Consider the following 16,384-nt stretch of genomic DNA (forward strand, 5'->3'; position numbering starts at 1 on the left):
AGAAGCATTAGAACAAAAGACATGGGATATCTGGAAGCAAATGTGTCCATGAAGCAAAACCAGAAAGTTAGGAAAGAACAGTCTGTGCAATGCATCTTAAAAGACAACAGATATCTGGAAAGGAATAAAGCAAGAAAAACAGGAGTCGACGCATAGGATATGAATTTTCCATGTTTTTTTGTTTGCTCTTTTTTTCTTTTTTGCATGAACATACAGGAGATAAACTGGTGAACAAGACAGCAGTTATGCAAAAAATGCAATTGCTGTAAGAATAAGCAAAAACTTGCAAAACTTTAGAGAGAAATGAAGAAGATGATGGGACAAGCAATGCAGATGTCTAGGACAAATAAACACAAGAGAGGATAGGTATCAGAAATGAGTATCCTTGATTGGATGAAAGGGAATACAGACTGGGAAAAGGGACAGAAAGACTTCAGCAGGAGCAAGGGACAGAAGAAAACCACAGAGAGAATAGAAGGATTTATGAAGGAGGGAAAGTTGTATCCTGGCAGAGCCTGGGGGAGCCATGGAAGACACTCAGCCAAAAAAAATGGTGAGAGGCTGGAAGGGGCTGGGTGTGGTGAAGAGAATGTAAACTGCTTGGAGTCTCTGCGTGGGGGAGTGGATGGCCTGAGACTGCCATATTACAGCTAATCCTCTCCCTCCTTCTACCCTCAACATTGTAAGGAAACAATTCCTCCAATGCTTGATCATTCAAAACAAATGTTCTGCATTTTTTTCAAAACAAATGCTGTCTGGATTAAGACAATTTAAATTTATTTGAAAACATTCCAAATCTGGAACTTGTAATGAAAACTGCTGTTTAATCATGTGGATTTCAACATCTTACATTTGTCCCTTTTTCTTTTCAATATTAGGCCTACTTTAGACAGGGGCAACCCCAAAGGGGCGTGTGTTCATAGGGACAGAAGAACTGTGTGCCTCAGAGGCAAAGAGCAGCTTTGCATCAGGACTCCAGCAACAGGACTGCAGCCTCACTCACAACTAATGAAAGCCCTCACTATAAAGATCTGATTTTTAAAAAGTGGAATACTGCACCACACCCACCTCTCCTGGGAATCAAACAGAAAACACTGCAGCGTCTCCAGCGACAGACACTGCAGGAGCAGTGACAGTCATCACACGTGTCATTCATGTGTCCTATACCCCCATCCCTGTTCTTTTCAAAGACTTTTGGTACAGGAAGAGGAACAGAAAATTAACTTCAACATGTCCTTTAAATTGTTATATAACCCACGTGAAAGATTATACATTATTCTTTAGTATCCCAGAACTTTTAAATTTATAATTTTGAATATTAATAGTAAAACCAAGTTTCTCAGCCAGTATCTTACTTTCCCATTTATTTAGGGTAGTGAGTTACTGTAAAAACAATTTCATACAAAGACTTCTGAACTAATGTCCAAAGCAAATATACAACCAAAAATGGAATTCTGTAATCAATGTATCTTCTTTGTTACTCATATAATCCAAATGAATTATCTATAAAAACACAGATACTGTATTGATAAAGTCCTGCTGTTGTTTTAACTGTGTGTTTACCACCATATTCAGACATGCTGAACTCATTTGCTCACAACAGAAGTCACTGGCAAAATGAGGCCTTTAATTTGCACTTCCTTTTAAGAATTAAATGAAAGACCATCATTAATGAATTTTAGGCAGCATTGCCAACTCACAAATTATCTCATGTCTCATGGTATTTCTCTTAAAGATGAACAATCCAGACTTGTAGAATTATGCAAAAATATAAGTTTCACTTTTTAAATTACTATTTTTATTCCTTGTTATTGTGGAGGGGAAAGCCACAACACTTTAGTAATATCATATATCAAAAAGAGTAAACTATAGTCAGGACTAAGAGAGCTGTTTCATTACATTTTCTCATACCTGCTGATGCAACTAATATTTTCCTTAGATTGGCTGTAAAATTGTGGCCTAATAACAACCAACACAAGAACTGGTTTTAAGGTTTGAGGAGGAAAACATTTTACATTAGCCAGTTGATTCCATGTACTTTGGATCTCCTACACACCACCCCCGTCTTTTTAAAACACAATATTCTGTTCTCATTTTTCAACAATGCTACACTTGATTTTTTTTAATCAATTTTTTTTTTTAAAAAAACAGACCAAGAGAAATAAGTACTAATTACTCCTAGCTACATAACAAAATTAATTGACATGGTAAAGGAAGCATTCAATAACTAAGAAGTAAAAGTCAAATCAACACTTGCTAGGCAGCTGTCACAGCTTCTTGCGCACTCCCCCTCAGTGGGACGGGAAAGAGAACCAGAGAGCAGAAGTGGGAAAACCCATTGTTTGAGATAAAGCTGGTGTAATATGTAAAGCAAAGCTGTGCATGCAAGCAAAGCAACACTTGGAATTCATGCACTGCTTCCCATGGGCAGGTAGAGCCTGGCTGTTTTCAGGAGAGCTCATCAGGCCCAAGAGTTATTTAGGAACACAAATGCTGTGACTCTGAAGGTCCTCCTTTCAGTTTGTGGAGCCTGTGTCACACAACAGTATGGATTATCCCTGTGGTGAATTTGGGTCAGCTGTCCTCACTGTGCTCCCTCCAGGCTCTTCTCCACCCCACCCTACTTGCAGGGTGGGAGCAGAGTGAGGAACTGGGAAAGCTTTGACTCTTTGTGCAAGCCCTGATGGACAGCAGCTAAAAGATCAGCATGCTATCAACACTGTTTTCAGTCTGAAATTCAAAACACAGCACCAGAGAGGCTGCTACAGGGAAAAGTAACTCCATCCCAGCCATACCCAGTACATGAGTTCATGCTGCAAAAGTAACATAGAAGGAAACATGCAAAGACCATACCTTCATCTCGATGACTGTTTGCAGAGCCTTCGTCTTTGCTGGCTCAGGCTGAAGTTGGGTTCTTCTATGCAATTCCTGTGGAGGGACACGATAGAAATAAGCTTGACGACTCATCTTTCCATTATTTTAACTGCTCACACGAACTCATTGCAACAAAATAAAAGTCTGATGACAAGAGCAGGCAACTCCAAGTGCTACAGGTGCTTCCCTGGCTGTATCCCCTCCGCCACCAGTGCACTCCCTATCTTGTGTTACAGCCAGCTCTGGCAGCACATGCGCTATTTCTGACACCCCTTATCAATAATTAACGGCAGGCGTGACAACCCAGCAAGGAATTTCTCAGTCCAGATACAATGCTGCTGTTGCTGCTTAAACAACAAAACTTTATTCAATTCTGTTACTAATTCAAACACTGCTAAGTGTTAAATCTTTTACTGCAGTTTCTTCTTAATTTTTCCTCTATTGTCTGAAATAAGCAATTTAAATACATTATATTCAAATTTGACATTTTAAGGATAATAATTATGTAGTGGGCTGACGCAGCACACCCTACAGTAGCATTAACATTTCAGTTTTCACATTTTCATACTGTTTTGCATCCATCTTAATCCACAGGCAAAAGAAAAATAAATTCTATTGGTTAAGACAAAGGTAACAGTACCAATACATAGTGGTCCTTATAAAAACAATAATTTTTTAAAAACCACAAGAGTATGAAGACAGCAGCACTCAGTCTCATGAAACCAGAGTTGTATCTTGATATGACATATTCCAATAAAAAAGTCACATAACTACCTGGAAAAATGTAGTAAAGGTGTGGCAAAACACTTTCATTTGAGAATTTGGGGATGCTTATTCCCTTCCCATAAAAAATCTGAGAAGTTTCTTAATAAAAAAACCTGAAACAGGACAGATATTGTCCCATTTCTACTCTTTTGGAGTCTTTCTGCTCTAAAGGATAGGAGTATCATCCTTGATATCTTTATGTCCCAGTTCTTTCTAGTGCAGTGCTCCACACAGACTCCTGAACTAACCTTGTAGCCATGAAAAAGATGTTTATGCTTGAGGCCAAGGAGCCAAGGTCTTACCTCCCTTATAACCCACAAGTTTAAAAGTCATTTTTGTATTCACAAATTATCAGTTTCTTCTTCTGTGTAGCAACAAACACTGTTTATCAATGACTATAAGAAACAATTGTTCTCAAAGACTAATTACTGTATGTTATTAAACTGAAGTCTACTACTAATAAACATCTTTATAAAACAGATTAAAAAATCTGTGGCCTAATGTACTAAAATAACTGAAAGAGACATATTAGTATACTTACACTAAGTCTGAACAGTTTTTTATTAAATAAACTGCAGGTACATATACATATATTTAAACTACCTTTAACAGTGCAGCTTATAATTTTGCTTCATGCATTTTTCAAATGCTTTGGCATTTATGAAATTCTTTCTTCATATATGAATAGTATATCTGATTGGACCCTTTTCCTTGTAGTTTTTTTAATTTAAATGCAACTCTCCATATTATAAAAAGAAAGAAATCTTTGCAAATCACCTATGCAAGGAATCACTCAATCACCACCAGCTGTTTTTCTTAGATGAAATAAGTACCTTCACTACACAAATGTTTTAAAAAATAAGAGTATGTAATGAATTTGTCATACAGTTACACAAAAGAATAGTTGGCCAGTCATACCACTATCAGATCAGCAAAAATTACAGCTAATTCTAAGACCAGACTTTGCTCCCCAGGGCCATATAAACTGAGCTGGAATATAAACAGGATTCCACACATTGCCCAGGGAGACAAACCAGAGTTTCCACCCCCTTAGCCAAAGATGTATAGACTGCCAAAGATGCGTATTCCGAGATGTCTATCATAGCATGAAGCCTTGCCTCATAATGCTTTTCCTGTTTGCTTTATGAATCAATCTGATGCTGGCTGACTTAAAAGCTTTTCTTCTCTATCCCTGATGGTAAAATGAAGCAGACTTTAGGATTCTGGAGAAGATCAGAAAATGACTCCCACTTTATTATTTTGTGTGGGTTTTCTTCCAATCAGATTCAAATGTTTGGAGACTCCCACAAGGCTCAGTTCTTGAATTTATGTTGTTCTATGTATGTGCTTTTTCATTTGGGGTATCTGATTCAGGGATATACTTTTGGGGTACTAATTTAAGGATACACTTTATGTGCATGATACCTGATTGTTACCCTGATTGTTTTACTGTCTGAGGTCATCTGGAAGCTTTCAAATTTGCTTGAACAGCTAAGCAAGAAATATTCTAGAGATTTCAGAAAGTCCTCATAGCCTAAGGAAACCAAATTTTTATCCATTACATCATTTCTGGAATGATGTCTATTTCTTGTTTTCAATTTCTTTTACTAAAAAGCCCAGAGAGACAAATAAGAAAATGTGGGGGGAAAAAAATCAGGGATAGTTTCTTTTACCCTAAACTGTATTGAATGGAACTCTTGATTCTTAAATCCATGAAAAAATTCTTGTGTCATCATCTCTGTGACAATCAAAGCCTATACTAAAAATCTCTCAGAGAAGCAATCATTTATAAAATTAGATTTTTCTTTATATCCCTCTATATGACACCTGATTCTGAATAATCACTTTGCACATGCAAATTATTTGTAATTAATTTTAATTAATGTGTAACCAAATGCCTGCACCTTGTATTTCCTGATGATGCTCAGTTGTCAAGGTGATTAATGCACCCACACAAAACTAGCAGGTAATCAGATCTTCACGTCAAATTTACTTTAATAGTCTTTTCTTTTAGACTAAAATGAGCTTCAATTCAGACTTGGTTATTGCTTTCTCCTTCCACAATATCAGATTAGCATCTTATATTGGCCTCAGAAGTAACTTTAGCACACAATCTTAACACTAACTTAAACACCAAAAAAAAAAAAATCCAAAGAGGAGACAGATTATAAATATAATTTTAAAATACTGGTGCAATATGAATTCTACCCTTTCATTCAGAAATTTATAATAAGATATTGCAAGATTTCTTTTCATTATTCACTGGTGCTGAAAATCCCCACTATGTAGCATAATCTGAACCTAATACTAATTACCCAAATAAAACTGTGGTTTTCTCCCAGCGTTATTAAAACACACTTCATCCCTTGGCTGCAGGAAAATCAGGGTGCTGCAAACTGATCCTTCTTTGCTCTGTTTCTGAAGTATTTTATTGATGATTGACATCATTGACTGTATTGTTCTCATTTGATGATACCAACACTGTCAATGTAGTTCAAGGTTTTACACAAAACTGCCTAAAATAATGACACAAAGTGCTAGAAAGAAAATTTAAAAAATAGAAAAATAGGCAATTTAGAGATACTGTGAAACTGTGTCTGCATTGGAAGAAGAAAGAAAAATTATTAAAGAAGGCAGTATAAAAACTGGCATGAGCAACCATTGCGTCAGTAAATGCAGCTTTTTGCCTTCACAGACAAAATGTACAAATCTGCAAATCACAGCAGATAATGGCATAAGAACTGCTAATTCTCTCAAACACCCCAAAGCACACTGGTTCCACTCCTCTGGAAAAGAAAGCCTCAGCAGCTCTTCTACAGGATCAGCTTCTCTGAACTTTAAAATTTAGGTCATCAGTATTTCAATACTTTAATCAATCATTTAAGTAAAAGCACAGCACTTACCTAAATTGTCTAAACAGCAGTGTTTCTTTAGCCAAAAATACCATTAGAAACACTGATCAAATTCAATTTAACCAGAATACTAGAAAAATGTAACATAGAGGAATTGATTCATTCTTAACATACGACTTTTCTGCTGTTTTCTAACTCTTCACATTTACCCCCAGCCAAAACAGTCTCACAGTAATTAAAATGAAGGTAGATTTAAGAAATCCTGATCAAACTCTTTGTCTTTCTGGAAATGATAAACTGACTACACAAAATTCCCATATCTGTCTCTAGTGTGCAGGAAAAAGGAGCCCTTTTATTGGAAAGGATTCTAAAAATCATGCAACCATGAATTTTCTTTTAAAAATTCACCATTATAGGTATTTGAACTCTGGGAAAACCTGCTAAAGAAATTTTGTCAAATTCCAACAAATTTTATAGCTTGAAGAAATGAAAACATCTCTATAAGAACATGAAATGAAAAATTAGAGGAAATGTGAAGAGCTGGTAGCTACAAAAGTTCTACAGAGATTTTCTTTATAAATTAGAAGTATTAAAATTTAAGTTCTCAGAGTTAAGCAAAATGCTCAGATGCATGCCCAATTCTCTCTCAATTTTTGATTTTAAATAAACAGATATGAATTTTGATGAATATGAAAGAAATTGCATTATTCAGGGATCACCACCAAACTATACAACAAAGGTCAATAGTTCATCACGACAGACAAGTCCAGCAATAATCTCAATGGGCTCAGTACTACTCTTGAACTGAGTCTAACACCATCCCTGCCCTATATTAAAAACTTGGAGATGTAAAGAAGAGTATGAGGGAGAAAGAAGGAGTTTTTACACCAGTTGAAAACCACCATATTGAATCACGAGCCAAAATATTTCTTTGCAACAATCAGACTTCCATTTATTCCTGAACTCATGCATATAAGAGAGGCTTATGAAGTTTTACTAACATACCTAAGGACAGAATATGAGGAAAAATAATCTAAGCTTTAAGCAACTCAGCTTTTCTTTGACCTGTACGCCAAAAACACTTTAAGCAACCACATGCTTTGTCATACTGGAAGTTTGTCCTCTGGCAAGAGACCACATACAAAAAGTTTCAAGTGAAATCACGATTTGTATATGGGGCTTGAAATGCATGTGGGACAATTTAGTTTGTAATCGAAAGCACACTGACTGTTTTATGAAAGGAACTACTGAAACTCCACTTTCACCAGAATTCTTGAAAATTTATTTCTTTTCTTTGTAGAAGGAATAAAACTCCTAGAGGATCATTTCTGTTTTGCACAGTACCATTAATCTCTTGTCCTCTTACCAAAAATACTTCCTAAATTTAGAAAATGGGAAGAGTTATTGCCTCACACATACTTTCAGAAAAAGAAACTTTGATGATAAACAGTTTTCTCCCTTTTCACCATTTTCTTTAAGAATGCATACCAAAATGCTTGAGTGTCTGCAGTAAAGGAAGGCCATACATTTGTTTTCAGGTGTAGTGTCTTTCAGACTCAGAAAACAGACGTTCCAACTGCTGCTTACACTTCTGCAAAGCAAATATACTCTAGAAACATTCTGGCTAAAAACTCTCTTTTTCGTGCATATAAAGCTTTAGAATTGCATGGAAAAATATGCCTTTTTTAAAAGCTAAATGTTTAAATAGTCATTTATTATTAACTCAGGTACACTAAAAAGAGTCATTTAATTTGCAGTAGGACACATAAATGAAATGTTGCTGGGAGTTATAAACCAGGATTTTTTGCTATTTGGTTTTGGGTGTGGGGATCTTTTTTTAGAAGATTATCTTTTATTAAAATCACATCTTCAAATTCTTAAAATGCAAAATCCTTGTTACAAATCCCTTCTGTAATCCATAGCATTTAAAAAATCCTTATCCAACAAATCCATTATTTTAAAGACTTATTTCCACTACTTCCCTCCCATTTAGAAGCTTGGGCACACAAAGAACTTTTCAATAAGGCTGAAAATGAAAGCAATATCCCATCAGTTTTAGAATAAGTGTAACACTAACCATGGAGTAATAATGGAATTCCACCTTAGGGTGTAACTAAGAATAGACTTCCCTTGCTCCTGCCATCAAAAGCATACAGGCAACACTTAAAAGGGTAAAGTCACAGCAAAGATTACTAAATACAATCCCAAGATCCAGAACACACAGTAGAGATACTGTGTGCCAGCTCCACTGTTCATAAATAATAAAAAGCCAAAGCCATCTAAACGTGGACAGGACTGTGAGATAGGATGTTACCAGCAGCGCCAACACACGGTGCTTGTGGTATTTCTACAGCCAGTTCATCTGGCTATAGATGAGCTAGCCATTTCCTCTAAATAGAGGAAAGCAGTTTTCCAACAGTTCTTTCCATACTCACACAGCTAACCTCCTGATAGCTTCCTTAAACAAGCTGAAACCTAAGAGTGCTGTCCTAGAAAAACAAAAAGACAAAGGGTGATATCCTGTTAAGTGCTTTCCCCACCTCCCATCCTATGCACAAACACAGCAATACTTGTTTAATTTCTGTTCTGCACCAGTGCTCCTCTTCAGCCTGATTGCAGATACAAAACCAATTTAAATTATTAAATTAAGAACGTAGTTCTCAAATGGCAGCAAAATAGCCCTGCCAAAACCAGACTCACACTCGACAATTCGAAGCCAGAAGTACTACATATTTCACACACTTGCTGCACAGAGCTCTTAAGGTTACTGCAGAATGTGTTAGCTGGCGTTAACATGCACACAACTTCAAACATGTGCTCACTTTTCTGGTAGAAATCCTTTTATTAATTTACATTGACAAAACATTAATCACTGTAAACAGCCTGAGCCAACCCAGGGGAGTGCTGGCCCATTCCCATGTTGCAGTAATACTTCAAATTGATTAGCAGAGGATTTTTTAATTTTGAAAAGCACAGTGGTATCTACTAATGTCCAAACTCGTTCATTTATACACTCTTTTGTTATTACTTTTTCTAGCCTATGTTTTCATGTCTCTTTTCCCTTCATGTGGACTTGGTGAAATCACTAGCTAAAATAACTTATGGGTTTGATTTTCAATTCCCTAATTCTCTAGGAAGTGTTTTTCTAAATATGGGTAGGTTTTACTTACATGCATTTAAAATTACTGCTGGCTTAGGCTATTTAGTATTTAAACTTAATTAGCAAAGCCAGAAAACATCAGAGTTAATAAGACTCCAAATGTGTAAGTTAATTGGCTCTGTGGTATATCAAGTTTTTTTTAAATGCAAATTAACTTTTGTGACAATATTTGTGGCGTCCAAGGGCCCATATTGAGACGAATATTATCCAATACCTTGATCAATGGGACTGAGCACAGGCTCAGCAAGCTCACAGATGGCACCAGGCTGAGCAGGGCTGCTGGCTGGGAATGGCTGAGAGGGACAGTGACAGGCTGCAGGAATAAGCTCCTGGGAACCCTCAAGGGCCAGGCCCAGCACCTGGGTGGGGACAATGCCCAGTGTCAGAACAGGCAGGGTGATGAGCGAGTGCATGGAGAGCAGTGCTGCAGAAAAGGAGTGGAGATAGCAGTGGATGAAAACTTAAGGTATTATTTTCTAACAAAGATTACAGTCAGCATATCGTCATGTACCAGAATGTCAAAGCTCTCAATTAACAACAATCTCCCCTTGATATTCAGGGAAATGTCATCCCTACATTCCCAAGTGTTCCATAGAGCTGTTGGGTTATGCAAATGTACAGCAGAGAGGGACATGAGAGCAGAACCCTAAAGAGATAAGACACAGATAATTTTTCACACAGTTTGAGGGATGAGTGCACTCTGGCAGGTGGGTATTTTGGTTTGGTTTCTTTTAAAAAAAAACCTTGTAAACAGCACGCTTTTTAACCTAAAGCTAAAATTTATGCTTGTCAAAAGAATTCACCACACCACAATCTCACTAAAAAAGAAAGGAAGAAATTAGTTTGCACTGACTTTTTTTAAAAAAATACCCTATTTTTGGATCTGCCAGAAACTAAATTTAAGGCATCCACCAATTCAGTGCAGCTCTGCCTATCAGTTGAGATTTGCCAACCAAGTCAGTCCTTCTCAAGAGGGAAGTAGTGGGGGTAATGTTTAAACATTTGAGAATGCAGAACACTTATTTCACTCTGAAATTACAGGAACACATTAAAATCAGAAAAATAGAGTTGATTGTATACGAGAATATTGGAGTGAAGGAAACAGCACCAATGTCCTCTACAACAGCCTTGCTGCACAGTGTTCTACCACAACTACAGAAAAGAACTCTTCAAGTCATATAAGAAACAACCTGCACAGGTAGTGTATTGAGTATTTATCATTCAGTGAAGTTTTTCAAGAGCCTCTTAAAGTGAAGCTCATACATCAGCTCACAATTTTTTTTAAAAAAAGGAATAAAATCCACTTAGCACCTGCTCTGATTCTTTTTCCACTGCCTGGGAAACTAAGTGTTGCTTGGTAACCCAAATCCATCTGTTCAAATTTCCTCTTCCAGTCTTCCATTTTTATCAGAACAGAGAAACCCACACATGAACTTAAAATACAGTCAGGGGAAAAAAAAAAAAAACCAAAAACACACCACCAAACTATTTTATCACTGCATACACTGCATAAAAGATACAACAGTTCCTTATCTGTTTTTAAATTACGGCACAGTAAAAAATGTCTGATGTTGTCTCTTAGTAGCAACAACACTTCATATCACAGATTAGTTTTAAGAATGGGAAAAGAAATTATTTTATTCCTTTTCCTTACCTCAGGGCAACACAAGGAGCAAGACAGCACTTCCTCACACAGTTCAAACGTCACCTTTTCTGTATCTACATGGCTGCCATGAATACCTAAACCAGGTGCTGAGGGACAATTTAAAAATTACTTCCCTGTGCATCAGTACTCAAAATAAATGCTGAATGCAGAGCTACTATAAATAGAGCCATATCTTTTGTTTTCTCCAAAGATGTAAATCAAAAGAATCCTGACCAAAATTACTGCTATTATTTATTGTGATTAAAAACAGACTCTAAAGGAGAATTTTCGAAACTTTGTGAATCCATGTAATGATGCTTGCATAGGTTAAGACTGGAAAACTGGCAAATAGAGAAAAACTGCATGTTGACATAGGATACTAAATTCTACACAGCAGACATGATTACATGTATTTTTTAAAAATCCATGTTCCAAACAGAAGTGGCAGCAATAACAAACCAACCTTATCTATGTTTTCCATGTTTTACTGATTTTTTTAGGCACAAAACCTACCTCAGTATAGGTATGGGGTTTGGTTTGTTTTGATAACTTTTAGAAGGCCTGAACACAGCAGGTACAGTTTCAACAAATAAAACTGCCTTAATATACTGAGAAAAAAATATTACATGCCATATATTATCTGATTTCTGTATATTTTTAAACTCAAAAACCTGGAATTACTGCTATTATAAATATCTTTTGTCATATTTGTTTCAAAGGAGAGGCAGAGTCAGCTGAATGCGTTTCAGAGCAATACTTTGTTTCAGGAGAACTTTATAAAGAAGAAGGTTTAATGCTTTCTTCTCTTAGCCAGACTGTCCTTCTTCTGAAGAACACATTCTCTTTTATGTGGGGCACAGGACAATGTAACACATGACCAGCCCAGAGGTTCTGCAGGGACCTCAATTCATACTGAAGAAGGAACTTGCTCTTTTTTACCATTTCTCCTTTCCTTGAACATTGAAATTAAAGATTAACTTAATTCAGCCTAAGGCAAGTATGGGATGCATAGACAAGACACCATCAACCCTTTCAAGCTCTGATTCATACACTGAAGAATATATAAAAAGCAGAGCAGTTACAGCAGACAAAAGTTTCAACTTAAATACTTTTGAACTTCCAGAACAAAAACGTCTATACCTGAATTCCTCCTCCCTTGCAGAATTTCCACATATTGATCAGTAGCATTATTAAATGGACATCTGCATGGACTTTTACATACCTGTATACATTTCATACAATGTTAAGTATAGATATCACAATATCAGTTGCTATTCCACAAAATGGCCGTTTTTCATTATCAAAGTGGCAAACTTCTCGCTCTAAATAGGAAATCAGAACAACTTATTCAGCCCACAGCTTCTTTCCCACAGTTATGCCAGGCTGCACACTACTACCATTTTCATTAAAAACTTGCAACTCATACTAATCAAAAGACCAAAAGCACATTCATTGTATGTGTAAAAATACAGACATTTCCCATCCATAAGCAGACATATTTGTCACTAAGTCATTCCAACAGCATTTTGATCATTCATCAAATCTACTTCTCATTTTAAGGTGGGAAGGAAGGTCAGAACACACGTCCAGTGTTTCATGCAGAGCTACCCCATTCACCCAGTCTAACAATTGCACAACCCCAGCTGTCCCACTCAAGAACTGTTTCCTCATCAGGACAGTGAAAGACATCTCATGGGACACCTTATGTGCCAGAAGGAATCAGGATCCACAGTTTTAGGAATCCACAGCGGTGCCTCCTTCCAGGATCAGGAAAGCACACACAGTGCTCCCCTCAGCTGAGCAGCCTTGAGCAGCACAGGGATACACGGCACTGCTTCCCAGGGGAGTACTAATGGCAAGAGATTGCTCTTATTTATACCAGTTGGATAAACAAGTTTAACTCGTTATTTATGAAAATACTTCTGAACTAGAGAAATTATTTTGATGCCATTTTGATTCAATTAGCTTGTGATCCCCACGGCAGGCAAAAGTCTCATTGGTAAGCGAAGATACGTAGAATAGAAACAGAATTCTCAACATGCTGAAAGACTCTTGTTAAAGTCATTTCAGTCAATAAGCCATTTCTTCAAATGTTTAAACACTAAACATGTTCTCTAGTACAATTACAAGCTAAAATTCCACTTCAGAATACTTTTTGCCCCCCACAAATGCCAAAAACATAAAATACCAGCAACGGAAATGAGAAAGGATATTCAATAGTATAAGCAAAATGACCAATAAAAGTGTTGGTTTACTTCTCCATTCTAACTGCATGAAAAAGACTGGTTTTATACAACTGTGAAACTACCTTCAGTTTGACAAGGAAATTTGCAGCAGCAGAGGCTGGCAGAAGAATCTAATGTTACTATGGAGATTTGATTTTTAGAGATTCACTTGTAAAGAGCAATTCTCTTTGGAAAACACAGTATGTTGCTAAAGAATCCTTAGCCACAATGAGAAAAGCCAATCTGAAAAAATCTTGAGCTCTACTTAGCACTTAATAAATGCACTAAGACTTCACAGTCTACATACTGTTGACAAAATTAGCATAATGAAAACTTGCAGGTAAGTGTACACCAGATGAATTCTTTTCAGAATATTCTATGGCCTAAAACCCATAATAGAAAACAGAGAAAACTTTAGTCTGTGTTCTGACACACGGATTGTGATGTGCATAACAAAGGAGAACCAACCTTTCCCTAACTTTTACACACATTTCAAAAAACTTCTCACAGACACATTAATAATGTAGTTCTGAAATAGCTGAACAAAAAGTGCTAAATAAGTGAAAACTACAAAATTTCACTCAACAGTTCCTTGCCAAGTCTCCACCTTAAAGACTACTATATTTTAGGGGATGAAATAATTTTCTTTCATCATTTAGTCTTAAGCCTAGTTATTAGAACATAAATATTAATGCTGTTAACTCACTGATTATCAAGTTAACAGAAAATTTTTGTGCACTAAGGCTGCAATGAGCTATTGCCCCTGACTTAATATATTTATGGTTCATCCATCCATAAATTTTACACTTTTCTTCTGATACTTCTGTTAGGAGCTAGGCATCTGTAAATGCTGACACTTCTCTTTAGAGATTCTGTAACTCATACTGACTATTCTTTTCTTTCCACTCTCCCTTCACACTACAGAGCAACAACTCTTAACCTCAATACCACCTGAAATGTTTGATTTCACATTTATTTCATATTTCTTTCTTAAAGTTTTTATAGCCTTAGACAAGGTCAGTCCTAACAATTCTTTCAAATGTGGCAGTTTGTTTTCTATGCCCTCCCAAACATCCCTGTGAGGAATTCGATCTAGGCCTTCTGCAAATCACTAGGGAGCTTGAATCTGACACTGGTTCAAGCACACAGGAGTCCACTGAACATGCCAAATCTTCAGCCTAGATAGAAATGCCATTCATACACATTCCATCGTTTCAATTCACTGCTTAAGCTACATTTAGAAGCTCTCAACAGTACCAATGCACCAAATTGTCAATAAATGACAAAAAAATCTGCTAAATTACCCAGTAAGTCTACAAATTAGCAGATTTTCCTTAATTTAAATATAGCAGTAGGCTGATAATAACCATTACCCAAGCGCTACTGACATCAGATAAGGTTTACAAAAAAAGACATTTTGGCACAAGATAATTCAAACCAAAGAGTTCCAGATAATTTAAGGGTTAAAAACTATAAGAGGTAGGTTAACTGCACAGAGAAGAGAGAAACTGTGTGAAATAAGAACAGAAACCTAGAGAGTATAAAAAGTTAGCTGGTGGAAAATTGCCAACTACATAACTCTGTTGACATATTACAGAAACAATTTATTCCATAGTATTTAAGCAAGAAGTAATGCAGTAAGTAAACTATCTGGTTATTTACAGCTCTCTATGGACTCTCACAATAGAGTCAGGCAGATTTTCTAGGCCCCTATATCTTACCACACAGCCTCCATTTTCAAAATCACTTCTTCACATATCCTGCCAATTGATGGACTTATCCCACAAATGTCAAAAATTCTTGGCATCAACTCCTACCTAACAGAAATATCTTCAGGAACAGGTCCACAGTCAGTACCTCAGCATGCCAAAGGCTCCCTTTACAGGCATTACTCATTTTCTATCTGGATGTAGCTCTGTGCCTTTTTTCAGAAGGCTGGATTTCAGGGCTGAACTTCGGCTCTCAGCAGGTCTCTGTGAACCAATGGTCTGACTCTTTCCTAATTTACATCAGCACAAGTGTAATTCTAGTCAGTGACATCACTGCAGCAAAGTCATTGCAATCTAAATCATGTGCAAGTCTTTTAAGTATAACCATGAATATGAGGGTCTTACTGTATTTAGAGGCAATAAAAATGAAATGGATGTAACATTTTCATTTAGTAGCAAACATTCTAACAATAAAGCATCATTCTACGTTAAATCTCTTACTTGCACTTGTTTCTTCCACTGCTCAAGTCCTCCACACCCCATATCTCTGTAAACACAGTTTTGGAAGTGTATTATTCTATGAGAAACCTAACACCAAAGTTTCTTTCCAATTTTAATAAAAACATACTTAAAAATAACTATGTTTTATATACTTTTATTGGAAGTTCTTTGTCTTATTGCATTTGGATGACAGCATTTTCTTTAGAACAGTATACAACATAAGGACATTTTTATAGAAAAAATGAGTGCAATCTAATCCTTTTCACAGGCTTCTTCTAATCATCTCATTCTTCGTGTTTTCTGTGAGGAAAATGATGGTACACAGGGTGTGCTCATCGCAGGGTAATCTACAAGAAAGAATAGAGCAATAGATGGTTTATTTTATTTTACAGAGCAATTAGGTTAAATGATTGTGAGTCTGTACTTCATTAATATTTATCATGTAGCATTCTAAGCAGCTACTACATGGGCCTCATATCAGATGGGCAGAATTAGAAGCCAAGGAACTGCATCATTACCTGCCTCCATTAAGTCTTTCAAGTTGCATTCATCAACTCCTTTTTCTGACCTTCCTCCTGTGCAATGCATTTCCTACCAGATGTCAAGACTCTGGAAGACAAGAAAAGGAAAAAAGAACCCTAAATTGATCTGTA

General features: G+C 36.5%; 1 protein-coding gene across 18 annotated transcripts in view; it reads right to left on the reverse strand.

The window, feature by feature from the left end:
- The window catches only part of ERC2 (ELKS/RAB6-interacting/CAST family member 2), a 421,439-nt gene that overhangs the window by 328,725 nt on the left and 76,330 nt on the right, over positions 1–16,384 (reverse strand). For all 18 annotated transcript variants that reach the window (XR_010368539.1, XR_010368528.1, XR_010368540.1 and 15 more), the window contains one exon: positions 2,854–2,928. Coding sequence is in view for 2 of the 18 variants with exons in the window: in XM_064432578.1 (XP_064288648.1) it covers positions 2,854–2,928 (75 nt within the window). In the remaining 16 variants the exon portion in view is untranslated. The remainder of the gene's footprint in view (positions 1–2,853; positions 2,929–16,384) is intronic.

This window comes from Passer domesticus, chromosome 9 (assembly GCF_036417665.1).
Source record: "Passer domesticus isolate bPasDom1 chromosome 9, bPasDom1.hap1, whole genome shotgun sequence".
NCBI lineage: Eukaryota > Metazoa > Chordata > Aves > Passeriformes > Passeridae > Passer > Passer domesticus.